This window comes from Urtica dioica, chromosome 8, assembly GCF_054948205.1.
Source record: "Urtica dioica subsp. dioica isolate 48M chromosome 8, U.dioica_male_clone48M_v1_H2, whole genome shotgun sequence".
Classification (NCBI taxonomy): domain Eukaryota; kingdom Viridiplantae; phylum Streptophyta; class Magnoliopsida; order Rosales; family Urticaceae; genus Urtica; species Urtica dioica.
In genome coordinates, this window is record NC_142763.1 from 27,486,228 (window position 1) to 27,509,743 (window position 23,516).

Below are 23,516 nucleotides of genomic sequence, written 5' to 3' on the forward strand. Positions count from 1 at the left end.
TATGAAAAAGAAAATTGGCGGTAAAAAAATATTAAGCCTCCTTTAATTTTTCCTTTATGTATTGTGATGATGTGTATAATTCTGAAACATCCAAGCAATTAACGCCCAAAAAGTTGAAATTGATTGTTTTGAAACGTTCACACATAAACTTAATGTTAACATTAAAAACAAGGGATTAGATAAATAACTTTGGCTTACTAAGATTTTTTTTAAACTCAAATTATGGGAAGCTGGAGTAGTAGAACACAACTATCTTGAAAGTTTGTAGCAATAATTAACTAATAACAATATAGGTACCTTGTTTGAAGCTGATGAAATTAATAAAATTTTATAAAAGTATGTCACAAGAACGGTTGACCTAGGTACCTTGTTGTCTATTGAAAAAAAAAACAAGGATCTAGCTAATACTCTAGTATGACACAAAGTAAAGAAAAGTATCATTTATATAAATATTTATTTTACAGTTTTTTTATTTAATTTTTTTTTGCTTACTCATAAAGTATATGGATCGAAAATAGATAATTTGATGTATATAAATAGCAAATTTATAACCAATTTGACCACTATAGTCTATACGTGAGAATTTAGTTATAGTCAATATTTTAAAATGTTTAGCTAAATAGCCATTTACGCTGATGTGACAATCATCCTGTACAAACGGCCACCATTGGCTACCATTAAGCCATTAAGGCTTTACCACTGGCTTAATGATAGTGGTACTACCGTTAAGCCATTAACTGCTACCGTTAGCTTAACGGTAGCGGTAGCTAATGGAAGTGCTTAACGGCTACCATTAAGCCGTTAAAACCATAGATCTAACCCAGTCAGCAAATCAGACGGCTGATATTTAAAAAAAAAAAAAAAAAGCTGCAACAGCCACTGCACTGCACCTGTGTTTTTTTAATGGAAAAATGGCTTAACGGTACCAACAACTGCGGAAGCTCATCCACTGCCCTCCATGGCTTAACGGTACCGATACCGTTACCGACGGCTTAACGGTGACCGTTACACCGCTAAGATCGGACGGTGGCGGGTGGCTACCGTTAAGCCGAACCGCTTGTACAGGATGATGTGACAATAGTGTGTAATATTATCGAATATGCCCTTTCCTCAATAACAAATGGTATGTTTTTTTATTCAAAAATATTGTTAAAAAATATTAGTTATTTTGTTTTCATAATAATAGGAAGTAGTTATTGAACATATTTTTTTTAATGTGTACTCTCTCTCTCTCTCTCTATCTATGGTTCGTTTGGTTCAGATTAAAAAGCACTGTTTTTATTTTTAGAAAAAACTAAACTGCTTATCCGGTGTTTGGTAAAACTGTTTTTACAAAAAACTTCAAAACCGATTTTAGATTTTGTACATGAGATGAAAAAATTATGATTCTTAGCTTTTAGAAAAAGTGTATAAGTTTGCTATATAAATTACTGTAATATCTTCGTACAAAATATTATTCATATATATATATATATATGTATATAAATAAGCAAATCAATAATTATTATTTAATTATTAAGAACATGTCTATTTTAGTCTTTTTACTATAATATATTTATTTTACCAAACGCTAAATCAGTTTTTGTTATCAGCAACAACTGTTTTATAAACAGTTTACCAAACACCTAAAGTATTTTTTTTAAAAACAAAGTTATGTCAAACGGGGCATATATATATATATATATATATATATATATATTATTTATCTCTATATACGATTGTTATATAGAAATTTGTTGTTTTACTTTTACGATGATCAAATGATCTTGTACCAAGCCAAAAGTATGTTATGATAAATGCTATTTTTTTTTCTTTCTATTATTAGTCGATGGTTATAGATCATTCTAATAATGTTGCATGTACGAAATGGGCCATAAGGTGGGTTAAGCAGGTGGATTTTCTTCTCAATATATCCATACAATTTAGAATCAAGTTCACAAATATTGGTGAAATTTTGTTCGCTTCATTGCCGATCTTTATACATTAAACATTGTGTTGTGTTCTTGTTATCATCTTTTATTTTTCTTTCTTCTCTGGATTTTTTTTATGCGTTACTTTTAGCACTATTTAATTGGTTTCTCGGATTTTACTTTTGAAGCTTGTATTGTAAATTTTTGTTAATTAACGTTAATTACTAGCTAGTTTTTATGGTATTCGTGTCTTTTTCTGCAGATTTGTGTATACATATTCGTTAGTTAATGTTAATAGGTTATGGGTATATAATTTTTATATTTTGAACTTATATTTCAATAAATTTTCGTTAATTATTGTTAACAGTTACTGTTGGGTTTTCTCACAATTGTTTTTATTTTTTCCTTAGTTTTTTAACGAGAATTAAATGGTTTTATGTTTTTTAGAAAATTGGTTGGGATATTAATTATTAAAAATTTCATTTTTTTAATTCAAGCTTGCTTTAAATAATAAAATATGTGGTAAATAATATTTGGGTAAGAGCATCTCCACTGGAGCGCCAAATCCCAGCTATTATAGCGTGGGTGCTCCAGTGGATCTTCATATCTCACGCTATTATAGCGGGGGATGGAAATTTTGAACAGTGCAGCGCTATTTGTAGCGCTGCACTGTTCACTGCTCTATAAGTTTTAAAATTTGCTCAAATACCCAGATTTTATATAATTATTTAATATTTATCCCTAAAATTATTTAATTTATATAAAATTTAATATTTAGCATAATTTAAAAGACAACAATATTTTAAAATACAACAATGATATATGCACATTGCAATAAAATTCTAATATTAAAACGGTCATAATAAATTAATATCAAACACAATTACATTAACAATTTTATTTTTTTGTGTTGTAATTTTTATTAAATAGAGTGAAAAATAAAGTGAAAAATAGAGTGGGAAATAGAGTTCGATTGGAGAGAAATCACTGTTTACTGAAAAATAGAGTGAGAAATAGAGTGAGAAATAGAGTGGTCGGTTGGAGATGGCCTAAGTTAATAAAAGACAGTTGCTATTTAACTAAAATATTTGAAACATTGGCTACATTGAAATTACAACGTTTCAAAATGACTAGTTTGCTAAAGTGTCCTATAAAAAGAGATATCAATGTACAAGTTTTTTTGTTATTTATAAAGGGAAATATAAGATTTTGATCTTTAATATAGAAGCGTTAAAGATTGTATTACTTATTTTCTTTTAATATATTATTATTTTCAATGGCTTAATTTTTATTTTCGTTTAATGCCTCGGTGGATCTAAGGCCGATTGCTTGTTGGCCTGGCCAAATTTATTTTTCATACTTTTTTCCTCCCTTAACCACTTTCGTCTCCTTCCTAGGCTCCACTTTCCACTCCTAAATCTCAAAGGGAAGGTGACAAATTCCTATACCAGTTTCGGAAAACTGAAAAAGTACGTCACAAATAAAGAGATAAGGGTAATTTAGCTCATATATATATATATATATATATATATGACTATTTTTCATTTATACAATTACATTGTTCACTTAAACACAAATAAGCTGGTGATATGAAACACGGATATATATATATATATATATATATATATATGACTATTTTTCATTTATACAATTACATTGTTCACTTAAACACAAATGAGCTGGTGATATGAAACACGGAAATGGGATCTCGTGGTCCCGTCCCATATTTTTTGGGAAATGAAACTCTTGAAACTGTAAAAAATGGTAACACATAATCCTGAAACCATTTTCACGGGGTCGGAGTTTCCTGGTACCATATTTTACTGTTGTAGGAGTCTCATATTTTTACTTTCTTTTAATTCTTTAATAATTTTTTTTTATAATTTTTCATGCATACATTGTATACTGATTACATGGAACATTTAAGGATATATTACAAATAAATTCTTTAAATTACAAATAATGGAGACACATCTCTATTTCCCAGGATTGAACCCATGTCCTCACGCAAGAGGAGATCTATAGGCAGAGGGTAGTGTCACCAAAATCAGGTGTTTGACGGTTTTAATTCTTCATTAGTTATTTCAATTTACAAACAACTTACATGAGTAAAAAATAAATATAAACAAAAAATATGTTACTACATAGATATAATTGGGGATCCCCTTTTTGTTCCACTTGATGATACAAGGACAACAATCTCAAAACCATATTTTAAAATATGGGTATTTCCATTCCCTATCTGATACCAATAATAAGGAAAATAGATTCTACATGATCTCATATAGCCAACATTAAGCACATATTACGAAAAGTTATTTTAAATTTCAATAATGAAGAAATATCACCTTATAAGGATTGAATCCACATCCCCTATGCAAGAGGCCCGAGTCCCGACCAAGTCCATTCAAGTCGTCAAAACTTTAACATATGAGAAAAGAAAAATAAACTGTTGAGACAATATAGATAGGGCTAATTAAGCTCATATTATACACAATTTTTTTTTGAAGAATTTGTTGCAACCAAGGAACTAAATGCCGGAGAATTTCCCGGAATTTCGGCTGGAAATTCCATTTCCATGGGTCAACGGCGAGCGAAAGAGAAATATGTCGTTTCCATGTGAGATGTCGCTGGAATTTCCAAGAAACGACATTTCGTTTCTGTCGTTTAATGCCGGTTGATGTCGTTCCATTTTGTGTATAAAACCATCTGCATTTCCAGGAAATTCGAAGGAAAAAAAAAAAAAAGACTCGCGGCTGTGGAGGAGAGAACGTGGGTGTCGGAGGAATTCGACGGCGATCGGCGAGTTTCCACCATTTTCGTCACGCTCAAGGTATAAATCAACAATATGTCGACGAATTTCCTCCGATTTGAAGGAATTTCCAAGTCGTTTTTGGAAACCCTAGATTCTGAAACTTGCACCTTCAATTTCTTGAGTAATTTGATTTTTTTTTTCATATAATCCTCTTCATGAAAGTTGTTTGTAATGTGACGATCTATCATATATATTTTTTCCAGATTTTTTTCATATATGAAAGTTGTTTGTATGATTTGAAGTGTTTTAAATTTGAACTACATTTAAAAATATATATATATATATATATATATATTTATGTGTTTGTTTCGCCACATTATTTCCTTTCGGTTTTCCGTCGGCACGTCGGTTTTCCATGGAAATCGGCATTTGAAAACGGCATTTTACTTGCCCATTTCCACAATTTTTCCGTTAGAAATTCCATCGGCATGACGACTTTCCGTAAATCAGGAGGCTCGAAACGGCAACGAAAACGGCATTTTTTTCCTTGGTTGCAACTAATCAATTCTCAAACTTCTTTTAAAATTCCAGCCAAAATTTCATTTTATTAAGAAAACAGTTCATCAAGCCGAAGTAAATTAAACTAACCAAATCAGTTAATTTAATTTACTTTAAGTCTGATGAGGTATTTTTCGAAGTAAATTAAACACATAATCAGTTAATTAATTAACTTCGGCTTGCTAGACTATTTTTTTAATAAATAAAACTTTGATTATTTAAAAAAAAAAAAGATAAATTATTGGACTAGTGATTTAATCGCCCTTGGACTATTTTGGATTCGTACAATTACGTTGATCATTTAAACACAAATAATAAAGAGTTCTTTTAAATTTCAGTAATGAAGATATATCGTCTTATGATGATTGAATACACAGTCTCACACAAGAGAAGACATCATAGGAAGAGGTGACGTCATCAAACTAGTCTATTAAAACTTGTTATTTATTTATATAAATTAGTTTATTACAACTTAAATTGAACATATCGCACAAATTGCAATCAATCTATATATACGCACAAATTGCAAACACATGCTTTATAACTACTTTTGGACCGTAGAAACTCTGATCTCAAAACTCAATTATTATTATATCATACAGAGCAAATAGACGCTATATACGTCATACGTGTCTAATTTTGACTTGAAAAGAAAATCCAACGCATTGTCGTATATATATATATTCAAATTACCCTCCTCTTTCATTTCATCATCGCGTGGGTCCGTTTCGAAATCTCGAATCAGACAGACAGAGATATTAATCAATTCATCAATTAAATATCACAAAGGAAAAGATAAAGCCCTTCAGTTTTAGCTATCGTTCGACCCTTCAAAATTTGATCGGACGATTGTGATTCTCATTTCGGGCTTGTTTGTTCCCGATCGATCGTATGAACTTTGACTGTTTGGTTTATTGAGTTCATTCGGATTGCACGATAGATTTTATTTGGCAACAATTGCAAATAGCCTCATTTGCTTATCGAGGAATTTCGCGGGAGTTTTTCAGGGAATCGATGTTCGTGGTGTTTGTGGAAATCGAATACTCGTCGATGTATTGAAGAAAAATTGCGCCGAGATTACATTTTTCTGCGATGCGTTGATAGTTGGGGAATCAAAGTAAAAGCTTCTCTCATGGGGAGTTTTTTGGGTGGCTTCGTTTTGCCTCTGCTACTCTTAGGAGGTTTGTTATCGCTATTCTTTTCTTTCGATTTTTTTTTTCAAATGCACTACATTATTTCGTGAAGTGAAGAACGGAATTGGATAGACTCTAATAAAAGCAGTGCAGTGTTTGATCTGTGCAGCGTTGTTTGGTCATTTGTAGCTTCCTTTTTCCAAATTTACCAAATGTGTGAATCTTGGATATCAAATTTTTCTTTTTTGTTTTTTTTCCTTCTCTAGAGATTTTTGTCTCTTTCAATATGGACGGAATGTTTTCGATTAGTTTTCACATATCCTGTATCTAAAAAGAATGTTAACGAAATAAAGGATTCATTCTAATTTTGGTTCAAGAACATAAATTCTTGTTAGTTATTAGGTCAGCCTTGATGTAGGATTCAGGATAGTGCTGAACTAAATTATAGCTTTCTTGTAATGAACTGGTTGTTCGATTAACCGCCAAATAGGTCTTCTTTTGAAGACATGTTTCAAATCATCTAGGTGGTGAGTGAGAGTAGATCAATATTTTTCTTTTATCACCATTGAATTCATGGAATTGAACCTGAACTGTAACTATTCTCAACTGTGAATACTTTTCTGAAATCCATGGGCCAACTATGTTTATTTAATATTAACCCATTTTAGTTCTGCTTTGCAGCTGCTTTCACCAACTGGAGCTTGATTTCTCTTGTTGATTTGATAGCTTTTGTTCTCGTTCAATTTAATGCTCCAAAAATCGGTAAGTCTGATTAGTGTGATTTTCTAGATTGGATTTACCACCTCAATGCTATTGTGGTGGTCTTAATATATGATTCTCTTTGCGATGAGGTATTGGGATGAAATCTAAGATGCTTTGTTTTACCTAGGAAAATCAGACCTTATGAATTCTCAATATATCTAGCAATAGGTTATATAACTCTTCAATATTCGGTGACCTTCTAAATAGTTATTTCCCTTGGGACTTTTTGAAAGTGCCAATTGAGTTCCTAATTGTGAGGCTCTTAAAATTGTCATTTCGTGTAAATCTCTTGAGTTATAATTTTTTTCTAATGCAAGTTAGCACTTTTAATATGTTTTCGGTCATAGTTTTAGTTGGTTTCTTAAGGAACTTTTCTTTCGTGGTAATCTAATTTCACGGTTCAGAACTTTTCTATATTTATTATTTATCTTTATGAAGTTTTGTCTAGTTTTCTTTAACCGCTTCTCATTGCCCAAAGAGGAATAAATATAGAAAATTGGAGATTGCAAAGTTACTTCTTTTGGTTTATTCTAGATACTCAGAGATTTCCTTCAGTAGTCATTGTGTTGTTGCTGCCATTTCTATCTGAATAACAGATACAATTCTTACATGTATTTTTTTCTGGGTTACTAACCTTGCATTGTTTCTTGTAGGATATCGTTTTCGCAAGAGGCTGTTACTGTTATGGCCTGTCATCATCTTCTCGTTACTTGTTATCATTTCAGAAGTGGTATTTCTTGTTATTTGGGCAGTTAAAGATAATAAATGGGCTGTAGCAGATGCTTGGTGGGCAAAGCTGATGGGATTTATGTTGTGAGTAGTAAATATTTTCATGAACATATGATACTTTTAATAATTTTATTGGTAGTGTGACTTTAACAGCTTTATTGCCATTGACGTTGTTGCAGAATAAAGTCATGGAAATCTCAAGTCATTTATCTCTTAGCGCTGCAGCTTTCAGTTGTTGTTGTTGCTTTAAGCACGTTGCATGGATACAATTTTGGCTTAGTTTCATGGCGCGATTCATGCTGGGGCCGCTGCTTTTCAACAGTTGAGCATTTAGGTTTGTTTGTAGTTCATTACCAGTATACCTTTTTATTTCACTAGTAATCGATTTTTTGCAGGTTGTTATTTTACCAATATCTTTTGTCATTGGATATAATAAATGGTGAAGTAATTTCATTTTTTAAGGACATTTGTTGGATTTCTGTTCATCATGCGTATTCCTCGAGCTTAAGATTTAATTACGTATACAAATTTAGTTGTTTGATTCGAAATATTCTCTCTCTATGCCGAAGGTTCTCGTCTTGGTGTTGCCTCATGCCTGTTGTTGCCTGCCATTCAACTGATAGTCGGAATCAGCCATCCCTCTTGGGTTTCCTTGCCTTTTTTTATCGGAAGCTGTGCTGGTCTCGTGGATTGGTCTTTAACAAGCAATTTTCTAGGACTCTTCAGGTGATTTATTTATCGCTCTTCATTCTTTGTAGCTTTCACCTTTACAGCTTATCTTTTACTGATATCTTTTTTCCATATATCTCAACTATGAAAGGTGGTGGAGGCCTTTGCATCTCTATGCAGGTTTCAAGATTATCATGCTGTATGCGTATCAGCTGCCTCTCAATTTGCCAGACATGGTGAAATGGGTTGCTGATTTCATTGGTCTGTTCAAAGTTACAGCGGCTTCTGAGTGGCCTGAGATCAGTTCGCTCGTTTCTTTAATAATTTTCTATATCATGGTATGTTCTCCATCAATGCAATCTAAATTTGGTCATGTTATCTGGCTTTATTGTGGTGCATTATTTGGGTTATATGTTTTCTTAACCTGAACAAGAGTCAACTTGGCTTTTTATTGTGGTGCATTATCTGGCTTTATGTTTTCTAGTGTTAACTTGTCGCTGAAGTTGTTTTTCTGGTTCAAATTCTCGCAACTGTTTTTTTTTTTTTCCTCGTTTGGACATAATTTATCAGTTATAATCAATTTAGTTCTTTTAACTGCAGCTCTCTTACGTTAAATCTGATTTGGAAGAAATGGATTTTCTTATGTCTATGAGAGAAAGTACCCTGGCAGAGCAACTACTTCCTACAAAGCATTCATTTTTCATTCGTCAACACAGGTTATATTATCAAATCCATCTCTTTCTGAATAAAAAATATGATGTAACTTTGTCTGATTAAGAAGAAGCTCAACTTTGTTTTTGTCAGCGATAAAATATTCCATCTGTTGACAAGCTTACTTAATTTTGTACTAATCCACAGATCAGGTGGAAGGCATACCAATGTTTTACTGAGAGGAGCAGTTTTTCGGACATTTAGCATCAACTTTTTCACGTATGGTTTCCCGGTATATGCCTGAGCAACATTTCATTTTTTTTTCGAAGTATTCTTGAATTCCTTTGATTCAGCAACATTCATGAAAGGTCATTAAATAGGCACGTATTCGGTCCCCATACATGATTTCCTTCTTTAGTCTGATTACACAGCATCGATGCTTTGATTTCAGTTTATCACTACTGAGCTCAGATCAGAGTGGAAGTTCCTTACCCTTATTGATATTGTGAAACTCTTTTATAATTTAAACTAATGAAAGTTATCGCTTATTATCGTTTCTAATTTAGTAAGTATGAAATTTTATTTTAGCATCCACCTGTTTAATATTAATGTCAACTGGAAGTTTATGCATGTGTAAGGGGTTTTGAGTTATTATGTTACTATCAGATTGGAAGGGCTATGGTGTATGCTAAATTTATTTAATGATTTATTGTAAAAGAAATAAGAGCTTCCTGTGCATTGGTTTTAGCAGTAAGGAAGATTACATGTGTGTCTGATTAAGATATAGGTCAAAATTTTGAATCCTGAAAATTGAATTTTTCCCTATGTTGGGGTGCGTGGGGTTCCAGAAAGAATTATTTGTTAACAAAATAATAGGAGAAGCATTGTTATATGATATATCTGCAAACACATGCATGGAGTTCTTTTAGCAGTCTTTTTTTTTTTTTTTTTTTTTTTTTTTTAACCATGGAATTATGTCATTGTCTGTGATATGTTATTCCATTTTATCTTCCCAATGTATTCGTTTTGTAATACTTGATGTGGAATTCACAGGTATCACTATTTGCCCTGTCGTTCTGGAGTTTCCATTTTGCAAGTATATGTGCATTTGGGCTACTTGCATATGTGGGCTACGTCATATATGCCTTCCCTTCTCTATTCCATTTGCATCGGTTGAATGGTTTGCTTCTCGTCTTCATCCTCATGTGGGCTGTAAGCACATATATTTTCAATGTGGCTTTCACTTTCTTGAATTTGAAACTTGGGAAGGTAGCCTCTCTTTCTGATGTCCCTTATTAACTGAAATTATTTAAGTGCTTAATTTTTAACCTGATATAACACTATGCAGGACATGGGTATATGGGAAATGGTTGGATTGTGGCATTATCCCATACCTGGGTTTTTCTTGCTGGCACAGTTTTGTCTGGGAATATTGGTTGCCCTGGGTAATCTTGTGAACAATTCAGTTTTTCTGCAATTATCTGATGTGGATAGACGATCTTCGAATGAAAACAAACCAGTAGAAGGTAACAGGACTCAGTAAACAAACTAGGGATTGGCCTAGTGCTTTGTAATTGTCTGTTTTCGGGGTTATGTTTTTCGCTTTGGTTTTCTGAACTCTTTTGTTTAGTACTTCGGCTATGCCGTGTTGAATGTATAAAGTCCCGATGTTTCTTTTTAAAAAAAATTATTGTTAATTTTTTTTGCCGGATTGCACTAGAGATCTTGAGTGTGTAAAGCTACTTAGATGGTCACTTTGTATGGCACATTTTTCCTAGGCATATTAGGGCATTGCTACATATTAAGTCTTGGCATCCAATGCCGTAGTTCCTTTTTAGCAGCGTTAGTGGGGAAAAAATAAGCTATGATTACCCAATTCATTTTTAGCAGCATTACCCAATTCATTCCGGCAGGATGTAAATATCTCAAAACAGTGTGAGACAAGTTAAATAGCCCCCCAACCAAATAGCTTTATATTAATAATAAAGCTTACGTGCAGTTTCCTAGGTTTTAAGGGTTTGAGCGGCTATTATGATGTAATAAGGCTGTGGGCTGGTTTGTTTTTATTATTTTCCTTTCATCTCTTGCAGTTTTTTTTCTTGTATCACTCTTTTTTATTTTTGATAAATATGTTTTTGTATAATAAAAAAAGAAAAAAAAACTAATTATCTGTACTCATTTTTAATTTCTGGTCAGTTATTATTCTGATTTTTCATGTGATAACAGGGGAGGGAGAGACCACTGTATTGATTGTGGCCACAATTGCATGGGGGCTTCGCAAAAGTTCTCGAGCAATCATGCTGGGCCTGATATTCCTCATTGCCATGAGACCTGGATTTATCCATGCTGTATATTGTATGTCCTCATTCTAATTGCTAGTTAAACTTTTCTGTCAACTATTCCAAGGCATACCTCGTTTTGGTAATTCAGTTTTATTTGCCCATATTATTTCTGTGTGTTTTGCAAACCTTATAATGTGATTTTGGTTTATAGGAGATTCTGATCACATTATTTGTTTACCCATGTTTCAGTGGTGTTCTTTTTTATATATCTTCTCAGCCACAGCATCAGCAGGAAGGTTCGTCAGGTTATGATTCTTCTGTGTGAGATTCACTTTACATTGCTATACCTTCTTCAGATCAATTTGATATCCAGTACTTTGGAGCAAAAAGGTTCATTTAGCATGGAAGTACTCTCGCAGTTGGGTATGTACCTGAAATTTCTTTAGTAATTTTTTTTTCTTTTAAATATGTGATCAATCATCAAACATATGTGTCTTAAATAATAAACCTTCATTTTTTTTTTCTTTTTCTTTTTCTTTTCTTGAACTTCTGCAGGTCTTCTCAAACCTGAGAATTCCTGGGACTTCTTGGAAATAGCTTTGCTTACTTGCTTCTGTGCGATTCACAATCATGGGTTTGAAATGTTATTTTCTTTCTCAGCAATTGTACAGCATACCCCTAGCCTTCCTGTTGGATTCAGCATTTTGAAAGCTGGCCTGAACAAATCTGTACTGTTGTCAGTATATACATCACCATCTTCCCTGCTCAATAGTGATAATTCTTCTTATGGTAAACTTTCTTTATGGATACTTATTTGGTACTAATTTTACCTGTGCTTGCTATATCTTTGCTAACATATTAGGATTTCAATTCTTATTTGAAAGGATTTTTAGCATACTCCTCCCCAGAAGTTGTCGAGTGGTTGTACTTTGAACTTTGAACTTTGGTCATCTTTGTTATTTATTTTATTTTTTTTGAAAATATTTCAAACAAAAATAAGTGATAATGATATTAGAAAAATATGAAAAATTAGCTATGTGCTTGGCACGTGCACTTTTCTGTCCAATATATGAGCCAGAGCTCACAAAAGGGCACATATGCCAATAGTCTCGAGTTTAAGGACGTAAATATAACCACAGGCTACAAGGGTTTTTGCCTGTAAAGCATATTTGAAATTGTGTGGAATTTTGCCTGTAAATGGATTCAGGAGTGTGACTCAGTTTGACAGTAGATATTAATTGGTACATAAAAGTACGTAGGTTAGGTTCATAATTTCCCTTACCCGTGTGTATAGCTAGTTATCCGTATACATGATTACGGTTAGATTTAGTGAAGTATACAATAAACCGACAATATCCAGGTCAGTTTTACGTGAAGCTAAAGTTCTTGGCTTTTGGATGAATTAGCTTATATTTGGGACCATCTGTCGGCCATATTTGGCAGGCTAAATTCTCGAGGATGGTGGATTGTGATTATCATGTTTTTTCGTATCAGAAATTAGGAATTCATTTAAAAACTGAAAAAATTAAAAGGTACTAGAAATGAAGTACTCCTTGTTTGTGCATCCATGGTTTTTTTTTCTTTCTATTCAAACTGTGGTTATGCAGTTGTATTGGTGTAATTAATGTGGGCTTGTTGATCTTATAAACCTAATGAATTCTCTACTGATTTTTGCTGGTTTCAACTCCTTTGCTACCTGAAGTTAACAATGTTCTTTTTTTTTTTTTTTTTTTTTTTTTTTTTTTTTTTTTGCAGAAAGGAGAGTAGCATTATTCCTCAATTCAATTGGCCAGAAGTTTCTATCCTTGTACCGGTCATTTGGAACCTACATTGCCTATCTGACTATTCTATTATCGGTATACCTGGTTAGACCGAATTATGTATCATTTGGTTATGTGTTCCTTCTCCTTGTTTGGATCATCGGAAGACAACTAGTAGAGAGGACAAAAAGTCGCCTGTGGTTCCCGCTCAAAGCGTACGCAATCATTGTGTTCATCTTCATTTACAGCTTAAGCAACTTTTCCAGCTTTGAGATTTGGTTGTCCCGGTTTGTAGACCTTTCTTTTTATATAGGCTACAACCCTGAAGCTTCATCTTTGGATAATATCTGGGAGTCCCTAGCAGTCTTGGTTGTCATGCAGCTTTATAGCTACGAGAGAAGACAGAGCAAATATAGCAGGCCAAAGGAAACTGAGTCGATGGACTTTGGAATACTTGGGTTTGTTAGGAGGTTCCTAATCTGGCACGGTCACAAGATCTTGTTTATTGCAGTGTTCTACGTAGCTTTATCTCCAATTAGTGCATTTGGGTTTCTTTATCTCATTGGCTTAGTCGTCTGTTTGATTCTACCGAAAGCCTCACGAATTCCAGCAAAGTTATTCTTGGTTTACACAGGATTTCTGGTGACATCCGAGTATCTATTTCAGCTTTGGGGTGGTCAGGCTAAAATGTTCCCCGGACAAAAGAACTATCATTGGTCAGTCTTTTTGGGTCTGTGTGCATATAAGCATGGCTTTTGGGGTCTGGAATCAGGCTTGAGAGGGAAAGTGTTGGTTATTGCTGCATGCACTCTTCAGTATAATGTTTCCCGTTGGTTGGACAGGATGCCTAAGATTTTCTTGAACAAAGGGAAATGGGAAGAGCAATGTCCCTTGTTTCTGTCACCGGAAGATGGGGTAACGGCCAGTGTGTCCAACACTGGCGATGAAAATTCACTACCCAATTCGGGATTGTCTACACAAGGTCAAGCGACGAGCAGTTCCGGATCATTTCTCACCTCTGACCTGTCTCAGACACCTAATAATGTAAGAAGCTCCGAGGGTAATGGCAGTAGAAAATACTCATTTGGCTATATATGGGGAAGCACCAAGGAAAGTCATAAGTGGAACAAGAAGCGAATACTGGCCTTGAGAAATGAAAGATTTGAAACGCAGAAGACACTACTTAAGATTTATTTGAAGTTCTGGATTGAGAACTTGTTTAATCTCTTTGGTCTCGAGATAAACATGATTTCCTTGCTTCTTGCAAGTTTTGCTCTGTTGAATGTGATCTCAATGCTGTACGTTGTGTTGCTTGTTGCTTGTGTTCTTTTGAGCAGGCAGGTTATACGTAAGCTGTGGCCCGTATTCGTCTTTTTACTTGCTTCAATCCTTGTCTTGGAGTATTTTGCCATATGGAGAAGTACATGGCCTTCGGACCAAGCTAGTGAGGCCGAGCTTCAATGCCGTGACTGCTGGAATAGCTCCAAACATTATTTTAACTTCTGCAAGTACTGCTGGCTAGGTAATGCGCAAATAATCATGTTTTTTTTTTTTTTTTTTTTTACTTTAATTTATTATTTTTTTTCAGACCAAATATAATATTTAAATAATAATAAAATTGTGCTTGGCGATTGCTAAAACACCGATATACAAAACAGTGAATTGCACGAGAACCGAGAAACTAAGTGTTACGATCCTAGTTTGATTCCTACATTGTCAAGTATGGGATTGGCATGTAGGAGTCCCACATCACTAAAGTATGGGCTTAGTGTGTGGGTTTATAACCTCTTGGGCACCCTCTCCTCAATAGCAAGCTTTAGGGAATGAGTTCTACCCAAAGAATTGTGTCACTAAGCCAACCTGATAGAGACGACAAGCTCAGTCCTGGACTAGTTATAGCTTTGTTCATGCGGCTGAGCAATGATCCGAGGAACTGACCTGGTTAATACCCCTGAATACCCTATTGAAAAAAGTGATGGCTCTCTTCAGTATAGTTATTCAGTCCATTATTTACAAATGAATATTATGTATATGTGGAAGGTTGGTTTTCTGCGGTTCTGACTGATGGTTCTTGGAGAGCAGAAAATATGACGGATGCCAATTTTTAAAATATATGTAAACTTTTACCTTACAGTTTTGTATGTACGATTCATGAGTAGAATGTATGAGCTACTGAAAAGTGAACACCATCCTTTATTTTTAACATTCATTTACTCTTTTTTATGCTGTAATGGTACTGTTGGTAATTTTACTAATTTGTTTCTTTAACTATTATTTTGTTGTAGGAATAATTGTTGATGATCCCAGAGTATTGATCAGCTATTTTGTTGTCTTCATGGTTGCTTGTTTCAAACTCCGTGCTGACCATCAATCCAGCTTCTCAGAATCATCCACATACCGGGAAATGCTTTTCCAGCGGAAAAATACATTTGTCTGGAGAGACCTATCTTTTGAAACTAAGAGTATGTGGACCTTCCTTGACTACCTCAGGCTCTACTTCTATTGTCATCTCTTAGATCTTGTTCTTATTTTGGTTCTAATTACTGGAACCCTCGAATATGACATTCTGCACCTTGGCTATCTTGCGTTTGCTTTGGTTTTCTTCCGAATGAGACTCGAAATATTGAAAAAGAGGAACAAGATCTTCAAGTTTCTGCGAATATATAATTTCGCGGTCATTGTTCTCTCTCTTGCATACCAATCTCCGTTTGTCGGAGAATTCAGTACCAGCAAGAGTGCGAATATGGATTACATATTTGAGATGATAGGATTTTACAAATACGATTACGGATTTCGAATCACTGCAAGGTCAGCTCTTGTTGAAATTATCATATTTATGCTGGTATCACTACAGTCGTATATGCTATCCTCCCATGAGTTCGATTACGTGTCTCGATACCTTGAAGCTGAGCAAATTGGCGCCATTGTGTATGAGCAAGAGAAGAAAGCGACATGGAAAAATGCACAGTTACAGCATGTTCGTGAGTCCGAGGAAAAGAAACGGCTTCGTAACTTGCAAGTGGAAAAAATGAAGTCAGAGATGCTGAACATGCAATTTCAACTTCACGGTGCGAGTTTGGCTACAGATTTTGGTTGCACTTCTCCTGGTAGTGATGGGTTGAGAAGAAGGAGGAGCACTTCTCTTGCTTCCGATAATGATTCGGAGACTCCTTTGAGATCAGGAATTTCATTGAGAAAAAAGCATGCGATTGATCAGGACTCCGTTTACCAGTTTGAATTTCATGAATCTCCTGCTTCTCTGGACATGGAAATTCCCATTGATGCCGAGTCTAGGAAGCCTTCATCAACATCTCCTCGTTGTGAGATCACTGAAATTGAAGGGGATCTCACTCGCAAACCCTTTTCGGATGTAGAACACAGAGCAAAAGATAAAGGAAAAGGTCAAGCAAAAGAAAACCCGTTAATATCCGCAGTACAACTTATAGGCGATGGTGTGTCCCAGGTCCAGTCGATTGGAAATCAGGCTGTAAATAACATTGCAACTTTTTTGAAGGTTGCACAGGAAGAATCAGATTTGCATGACCATTCATCTGCTGAGGAGGATGGCGTGTTTGATGATGTGGAGAGCCAGAAAACAAAATATTCATCTCTGGGCCGTTCGTCTTCGTTGCAGTCTGATACGGACACCACAAGTCTTCAACTAGGAAGAATATTTCGTCACATTTGGTCCCAGATGCGGTCAAACAATGATATTGTGTGTTATTGTTGCTTTGTGCTTGTCTTCTTGTGGAACTTCAGCTTACCTTCTATGGTATATCTGGGTGGTCTCTTCCTGTATGCACTATGTGTAAACACTGGCCCAAATCATATCTTCTGGATAATCATGCTTATATATACAGAACTTTATATCTTGATTCAGTACTTGTACCAGATTATCATTCAACACCATGAGCTTAAAATTGATCTCGACGTTCTCCGCGAGTGGGGTTTCCCTGCACATAAAATCAGATCATCGTTTGTCGTCAGCTCTTTCCCTCTCTTTCTGGTCTACTTGTTTACCCTAATACAGAGTTCTATATCCGTGAAAGACGGTGAATGGCTTTGTTCTACAGACGTGAGTGTTAAGAGGAGTGTTTTTACTGGGAGGAAAGTTCCTGCAACTCTTGGCTGGAGAGACTGCACACTGGAGCTCATTCAGGGGATAAAAAATACAGTGAAATCCATCTTCAGGATCTTGTTTAGGTACTGGGATTCACTGACCCATGATGCAGAATCGCCTCCTTATTTTATTCAGGTGTCTTTGGATGTGCACTTATGGCCAGAAGACGGGATTCAGCCAGAAAGATTAGAATCTGGAATAAATGAAATGCTCAGAGTTGTCCATGATGAGAGATGCAATGAAATGAATCCGAACCTTTGTCCTTTTGCTAGTAGGGTCCACGTTCAAAGCATTGAAAAAAGCCGAGACAGTCCAAACACGGCCTTGGTTGTTTTGGAGGTTGTGTATGCCTCTCCTTTGACAAAGTGTACTTCTGCAGAATGGTACAAATCACTCACTCCAGCTGCTGATGTGGCAAAGGAGATTCTTGCAGCGCAGAGCAGTGGACTTGTTAAAGAAATGGGATTCCCGTATACTCTAGTTTCTGTAATTGGGGGAGGAAGAAGAGAAATGGACCTATATGCATATATATTTGGTGCAGATTTGTTGGTATTCTTTCTAGTTGGCATTTTCTACCAAGCTGTTATCAAGCATAACAATGAATTTCTTGATGTTTCTCAGCTTGAAGACCAATTTCCCAAGGAGTATGTTACTGTTTTGATGGTTAGTTATACTTTTGCTTGTTGGATGACAACTATTTGGAAAACCTGAAAATTCGTATCCGCATCTCTTTGATCAGTATTTGTCATCTTCTAGCAGGAGACAGAACATCTCTTTATATGGATTTCTAAGAGTGTTAAATGCCATTTCATGCAGGTTATTTTTTTCTTGATTGTGCTTGATCGGGTAATCTACCTATGCTCGTTTGCCACAATAAAAGTTATTTTCTACCTTTTCAATCTCGTCCTCTTCACATACGCGATCACGGAGTATGCTTGGAACATGGAGCCTTCACAACAGCATGCTGGAGGACTTGCACTTCGTCTCATCTTTCTTGCAAAAGCTGTTTCCATGGCATTGCAGGCAATACAAATCCGATATGGTGTTCCTCATCAAAGCACTTTGTACCAGCAGTTTTTGACCAGTGAAATTTCAAGAATCAATTACTTGTGCTATCGGCTATATCGTGCTCTTCCATTTCTCTACGAGTTGAGATGCGTACTGGACTGGTCATGCACAACTACTTCTTTGACTATGTATGATTGGCTAAAGGTAAGTAGTAGAAGTTTTCAAACATTTTCATTATTATGAGAGCTATTTTTATTTTTCTGAGATTTGTGAGGGTGCTGTGCTGTAAGTGGAAGTCTTTTAATAGGACCTGAGATAACTGAGAACATAAAGTGATAATAAAATAGCCTATCTTTCCCTCAAATATAGTCTAATACTACAATAACATAGGAACTATGACAATTCTTCTCAGCATTCCTCTTGATAATAGAAAATGGCACAAGAAAAAGATAATATATACTAAAGGATAAGATAATTAATAAAAATACTAGTGTTTGTTGCTTATATGGTATTGGCCTATACAACAAGAGCGGATAGCTCACATATAAGCACCTCCACCCTACAGATGAAATGATGAAATCGAGTCACGTTGCAGTAGAAGAAAATGGTGTTGGAAAATATGATAAAAATGTGATATCTTACTCGATTGGTTTTTCTTAACAAATTTGAGCTGTCAAGTAGTTTGTTTTTTTATAGGAAATATCTAAGAAAAAAATTAATAATATTTAGTTAATATAACCAAAATTTCAGCGCCAACCATTGGGACCATGATATTCTGTCTTATTAGGAAGCAGTTGATGAATTTGTCATACTCTGTGAGCCTGTAGATAGATTTGTACGACTTGTGCATACCTCTTCTCTTTTCTATTGTGTCTATTTTTTTGCAATACTGTTGCTGTGTGGTGCAAGTTTTGATTAAATATATTAAATTCTATATGGTGTTCTTAGCTGGAGGACATATACGCAAGTTTGTATCTGGTCAAATGTGATGCGGTCTTGAACAGATCCGGACACAGGCAAGGCGAAAAACAATCAATGGTGACTAAATGTTGCAATGGGATATGTTTGTTCTTTGTCTTAATGGGTGTTATTTGGGCTCCGATGTGGGTAAGTAATTCGTTAATAAACATGACCACTCAGTTTGTGTGACAAATGTGTTAAATTATTGTCGTAACATTCAATCTAGAACCTGGATTTTTCGTTGATCTTGATAAAATATGTGTTGTACCTTTCGTTTATAAACATGCAGATGTATAGCAGTGGTAATCCAACAAACATTGCAAACCCAATCATGGATGCTAGTGTACAGGTTGATGTTACGACCGTGATTGGAAAGTTGACGTTGTATCAGACCACACTTTGCAAAAAGCTTCCTTGGGAAAGTCTCAATTGTGATATTGAACTTGATCCCAATGGTTATTTGAATTCATACAACATGAATGATGTTCAGTTAATCACCTGCGAAGCTGATTCGAATACTCTATGGCTTCTCCCAGATGTGGTTCAGACCAGATTCATTCAGTCCCTTGACCACCCTAGAATGGAAATTGTTCTCACATGGGTACTTTACAGGGACAGGCCGAAAGGCAAGGAAATGGTGAAAAGTGATTGGATTGTTGATGATCTTCCAGCAAGATCCGATGTCCAAAAGGTTCTGAATGGCTCTACAACCAAGTTCAGCATAAAGAATGTATTCCCACGATTCTTTCGTGTCACTGGCTCAGGGGAAGTCAGATCTTTGGAAATAGAGGTATGCCACGCTTTTCTGATTTTTTCCTCCATTACTCTCTCTCTCTCAGATCTTGTTGAGCTCAGAATTAGAGGTATCCCTCGTCTATAGAGGTCTTTTCTTATTGTTACCTTCTGTCATTAGTCTCAAAAAAATAATTTATCTGGTTCGGCGTCAACCAGCTATAAGAATGTGGTTGATTCAATAACATTGACCATGTATATGCAGTTTCCTTTCTCTGTCTCTTTTAGAATAATAGCACACAGAGTTGAAGAAACTTTTCCCAGTGCTAGCTTTAACAAATTAAGGTTACTTTTTTTAGATGGACTAATGGAAATTTTCACAGGCAACATCTGTTAGTGGGGACCTTGCTGTGAATCACGGAGACCAAAAATGGTGGTCTTATAATGATACGAGTGCATCGGATTTTAAAGCTTGTAGAGGTTTGGGAGGACCAACCGCCGTAATAGTATCCGAGGAAACGCCCCCGAGTAAGCCTTCATAAAATATATTTATTTTAAGATATGCAGACATTGCTTACTGAATATTAATATCTTACTATTTTTTTCCTTTTCTTGACATATTTTCAGCTGGTATTTTTGGGGACACTCTTAGCAAGTTCAGCATCTGGGGTCTCTACATAACCTTTGTTCTTGCAGTAGGCCGTTTCATCAGACTCCAATGCTCAGACTTGCGAATGAGAATCCCATACGAGAATCTTCCTTCTTGTGATAGGTAATAAACCTCTTCAACTCGAGCTGTATTTCTCAAAGTTGGGAAAACAACTGCAAGTTAAATGAAGTGTGGGTAAGTCTCGTGCTTTCTTTGTTGTGTGGTAGGTTAATGGCTATATGCGAGGATATATACGCAGCAAGAGCCGAGGGAGAGCTTGGAGTGGAAGAGGTTCTATATTGGACGCTAGTGAAGATATACAGGTCACCTCACATGCTTCTTGAATACACTAAATCTGACTGACTGATATCCTAACACCACCACCGTGAACCCTACAATTAGCAATTTGTATCTATTAGGTAGTGTTCGACATTAGATTTTAGTGAAACAAGTGATGGCTGTGCTCAAGCTTTTTTTTTTTTTTTTTTTTTGGCGGATTATTATTTGTCCAAGCATAGGATATTTTTTAATTTTTTAATTTTTTTTACTTGAACTTAATTGGATCGTGGGAGTTTGAAGCGCGTTTTATTTGCTGTTAGCTGAATGTTGCTTCTCTCCTCCTTCGCTGAGGATCCCTGTAATAGGATGGTGGATAGATATTCTTCACATATTTTGTATGTGATGATACCATAGAGCAATAGTACAGTAATAAAAGTTAGTTTTAAGGGTCTGTTATAATCATTTGAGAATTCAGGTACCGATGTTTGTGATATATTTAGTAATGTATCTGGGAATTCAGGTGCCAAGGATTGAGCTACTTTGATTGGTATCAGAAAAAGTTAAAATACTAGCTGCTTGTGTCTGCTTGTGTCGGTTTTTGTTTTGTTTTTTCAGTTAACTAATTTGAGCATCTCCAATGCAAGCAACCAAAGTTTTGTTGCTTACGTGTAACTGTCACATCATTTTTTATGCTTATGTGTATAGTAATGATTATGGCATTGTAGTCACTTTTGGCACCGATGATTTTCATTTTTCTCATAAAAAATTAATAAAATATTAAATCAATCACTACTTTAGTTTAAGTGGGATTCAACTCAATTATAAAATATTATTTTTTAGAACGTGTAAAGCAACTTAAAATACTTGCATTGAAGATGCTCTTAGCATCCAAGCTTATGGAGTAACAAAAATATGCTTGAACAACTCATGTGATGTCAGCACACGACGATAGGGCAAACATATCCGGATTTTGATGTAAGAACGCCAATGTAGGTTATTTCTTTTAGATTCTCTTCACTCCCAAAAGGGAAATGCTTTTTATCAGCGCATCAGCGTTGATCAGCGCTGATGTGGTTAAGTTTTATCGAGTTAAATATATGATGGGAAGTGCAAGTGGTGAGTACATTCACCCACATCAAGACTCCTTTTTCATGTACCATAATGTGATCCCGTAGGTGATAATCGGGTTGTTAATTGTCACTACCTAGGTCCAAACTTCGGATATTATCACAGGCTAAGAATCTCCTTTATCAGGCCTTCTTTTTGGCATCACACTATCAAACTAAGTTGGAATTAACATATTCTTGTGCCCCTTTGAGAACTTAATCATGACTCATGAGATTTTAATTAGTTAGACATGCTTTAGAGGCTAATGCCGTTTGAGCAAACAACCTCCGGGTCAAATATTCGAGGTAAAAACGAGGTTAGGACAGTTTATCTCGACCTAGCGGAATAAGAACTCCAGGATTGGCCAAATAGCTCTTCGGGTTCCAAAGAATGTCTATTGCCTCATCAGCCGTGACTTTAATATCCCGGCAACATTGAACTCGCTGTACCATTGCCTTATGAGAGTTCTTGTGAATATCAACATGCATGGTTGCAATCAATTCTTCAAGCCTTTGTATCATTAGCGGCTTGCGCTTCTAGCCTTTTGTTGCTTGAGCCCTCCTTTGGATGATAACCCACGAGGAAGGACCAATCAAGATTCCAAAAAATCCTCATAACGAGATGATCCAATGATCGAAACTAAGGTCGAAACAAGAAAGGGCCAATTCATATCAATTGATCTGACATTAGTACAAAAAAAAAAAAAAAAAAAAAAATTGGCTACTTAAGCCACCTAAACTATAAGAATTGTAAATTAGCCAACATTTGGTAAATACTTTGTAAATAGCCAACTTGCATATGTGGCAGCCTATTAACTACCATTTTTACATGTTTGGCTGGATTAAATAAGTCTTTTACTAATCTGTTAATAAGTTAACTTGGCTATTTACAAGAAATTAACGAAATGTGGGCTATATCCTAATTCACTATAACCGTGTGGCTATTAAACTTAATAACCCAAAAAAAAAAGAAATTAAGTAGAAATACAAAACATCAAAGCAATGTTCCTAAAAATGTAGAGATAAATCATTATTGAGCTTAATCCTACTGCTACTACTACTACCAAAAAAAAAAAAAAATCTTAAATTGTTTCATTAGAAAATGATAATTAGTAAAAAATGAGATACTACGTCCAAAATTCCTAAGGGTATCTGAAAACATCGATCTGACCAACCCACAAACTATCCGAACACATAAAAAATTCGACACTCTCATAGTACATAAGCATCCTCACGGTTTGGTAATTTATTTTAGATTTTGTTTTGAAATTTGTAACTTACTAGACCATTTCAAACATCATGTTTGAGATATAGCCAACGTTTGAAAACTTATTAAAAAAAATGGAGTGACACTTGAATAAGGTATTTGAATTTTCTATTTTGTCATTTGTTTAAAACATTTTTTTTTTCTACAGTGAACTCGAATTTGAGTGATTTCAAATTCTACGGATTC

At 35.1% G+C, this 23,516-nt stretch overlaps 1 protein-coding gene across 3 annotated transcripts; it reads left to right on the plus strand.

The window, feature by feature from the left end:
* The first annotated feature begins 5,953 nt into the window (after positions 1-5,953).
* Positions 5,954-21,629, plus strand: LOC149388812 (piezo-type mechanosensitive ion channel component). Of its 3 annotated transcripts, XM_089621911.1 has the most exons (22): positions 5,956-6,112; positions 6,231-6,404; positions 7,038-7,118; positions 7,772-7,931; positions 8,027-8,181; positions 8,417-8,573; positions 8,668-8,854; positions 9,117-9,232; positions 9,375-9,459; positions 10,221-10,436; positions 10,516-10,693; positions 11,394-11,522; positions 11,699-11,872; positions 12,005-12,238; positions 13,205-14,731; positions 15,495-17,992; positions 18,146-18,541; positions 19,286-19,444; positions 19,587-20,087; positions 20,413-20,557; positions 20,657-20,801; positions 20,906-21,629. In XM_089621911.1, exons 2-22 carry the CDS (start codon positions 6,356-6,358, stop codon positions 21,039-21,041), a joined length of 7,428 nt encoding a protein of 2,475 aa, XP_089478037.1. In that variant the 5' UTR covers positions 5,956-6,112; positions 6,231-6,355; the 3' UTR covers positions 21,042-21,629. The 3 variants fall into 3 exon arrangements, with proteins under 3 accessions (XP_089478038.1, XP_089478037.1, XP_089478036.1); XM_089621910.1 differs by having other exon boundaries at positions 5,956-6,404; XM_089621912.1 differs by lacking the exons at positions 19,286-19,444; positions 19,587-20,087; positions 20,413-20,557; positions 20,657-20,801; positions 20,906-21,629 and having other exon boundaries at positions 5,954-6,404; positions 15,495-17,973; positions 18,146-18,300.
* Positions 21,630-23,516: the final 1,887 nt, after the last annotated feature.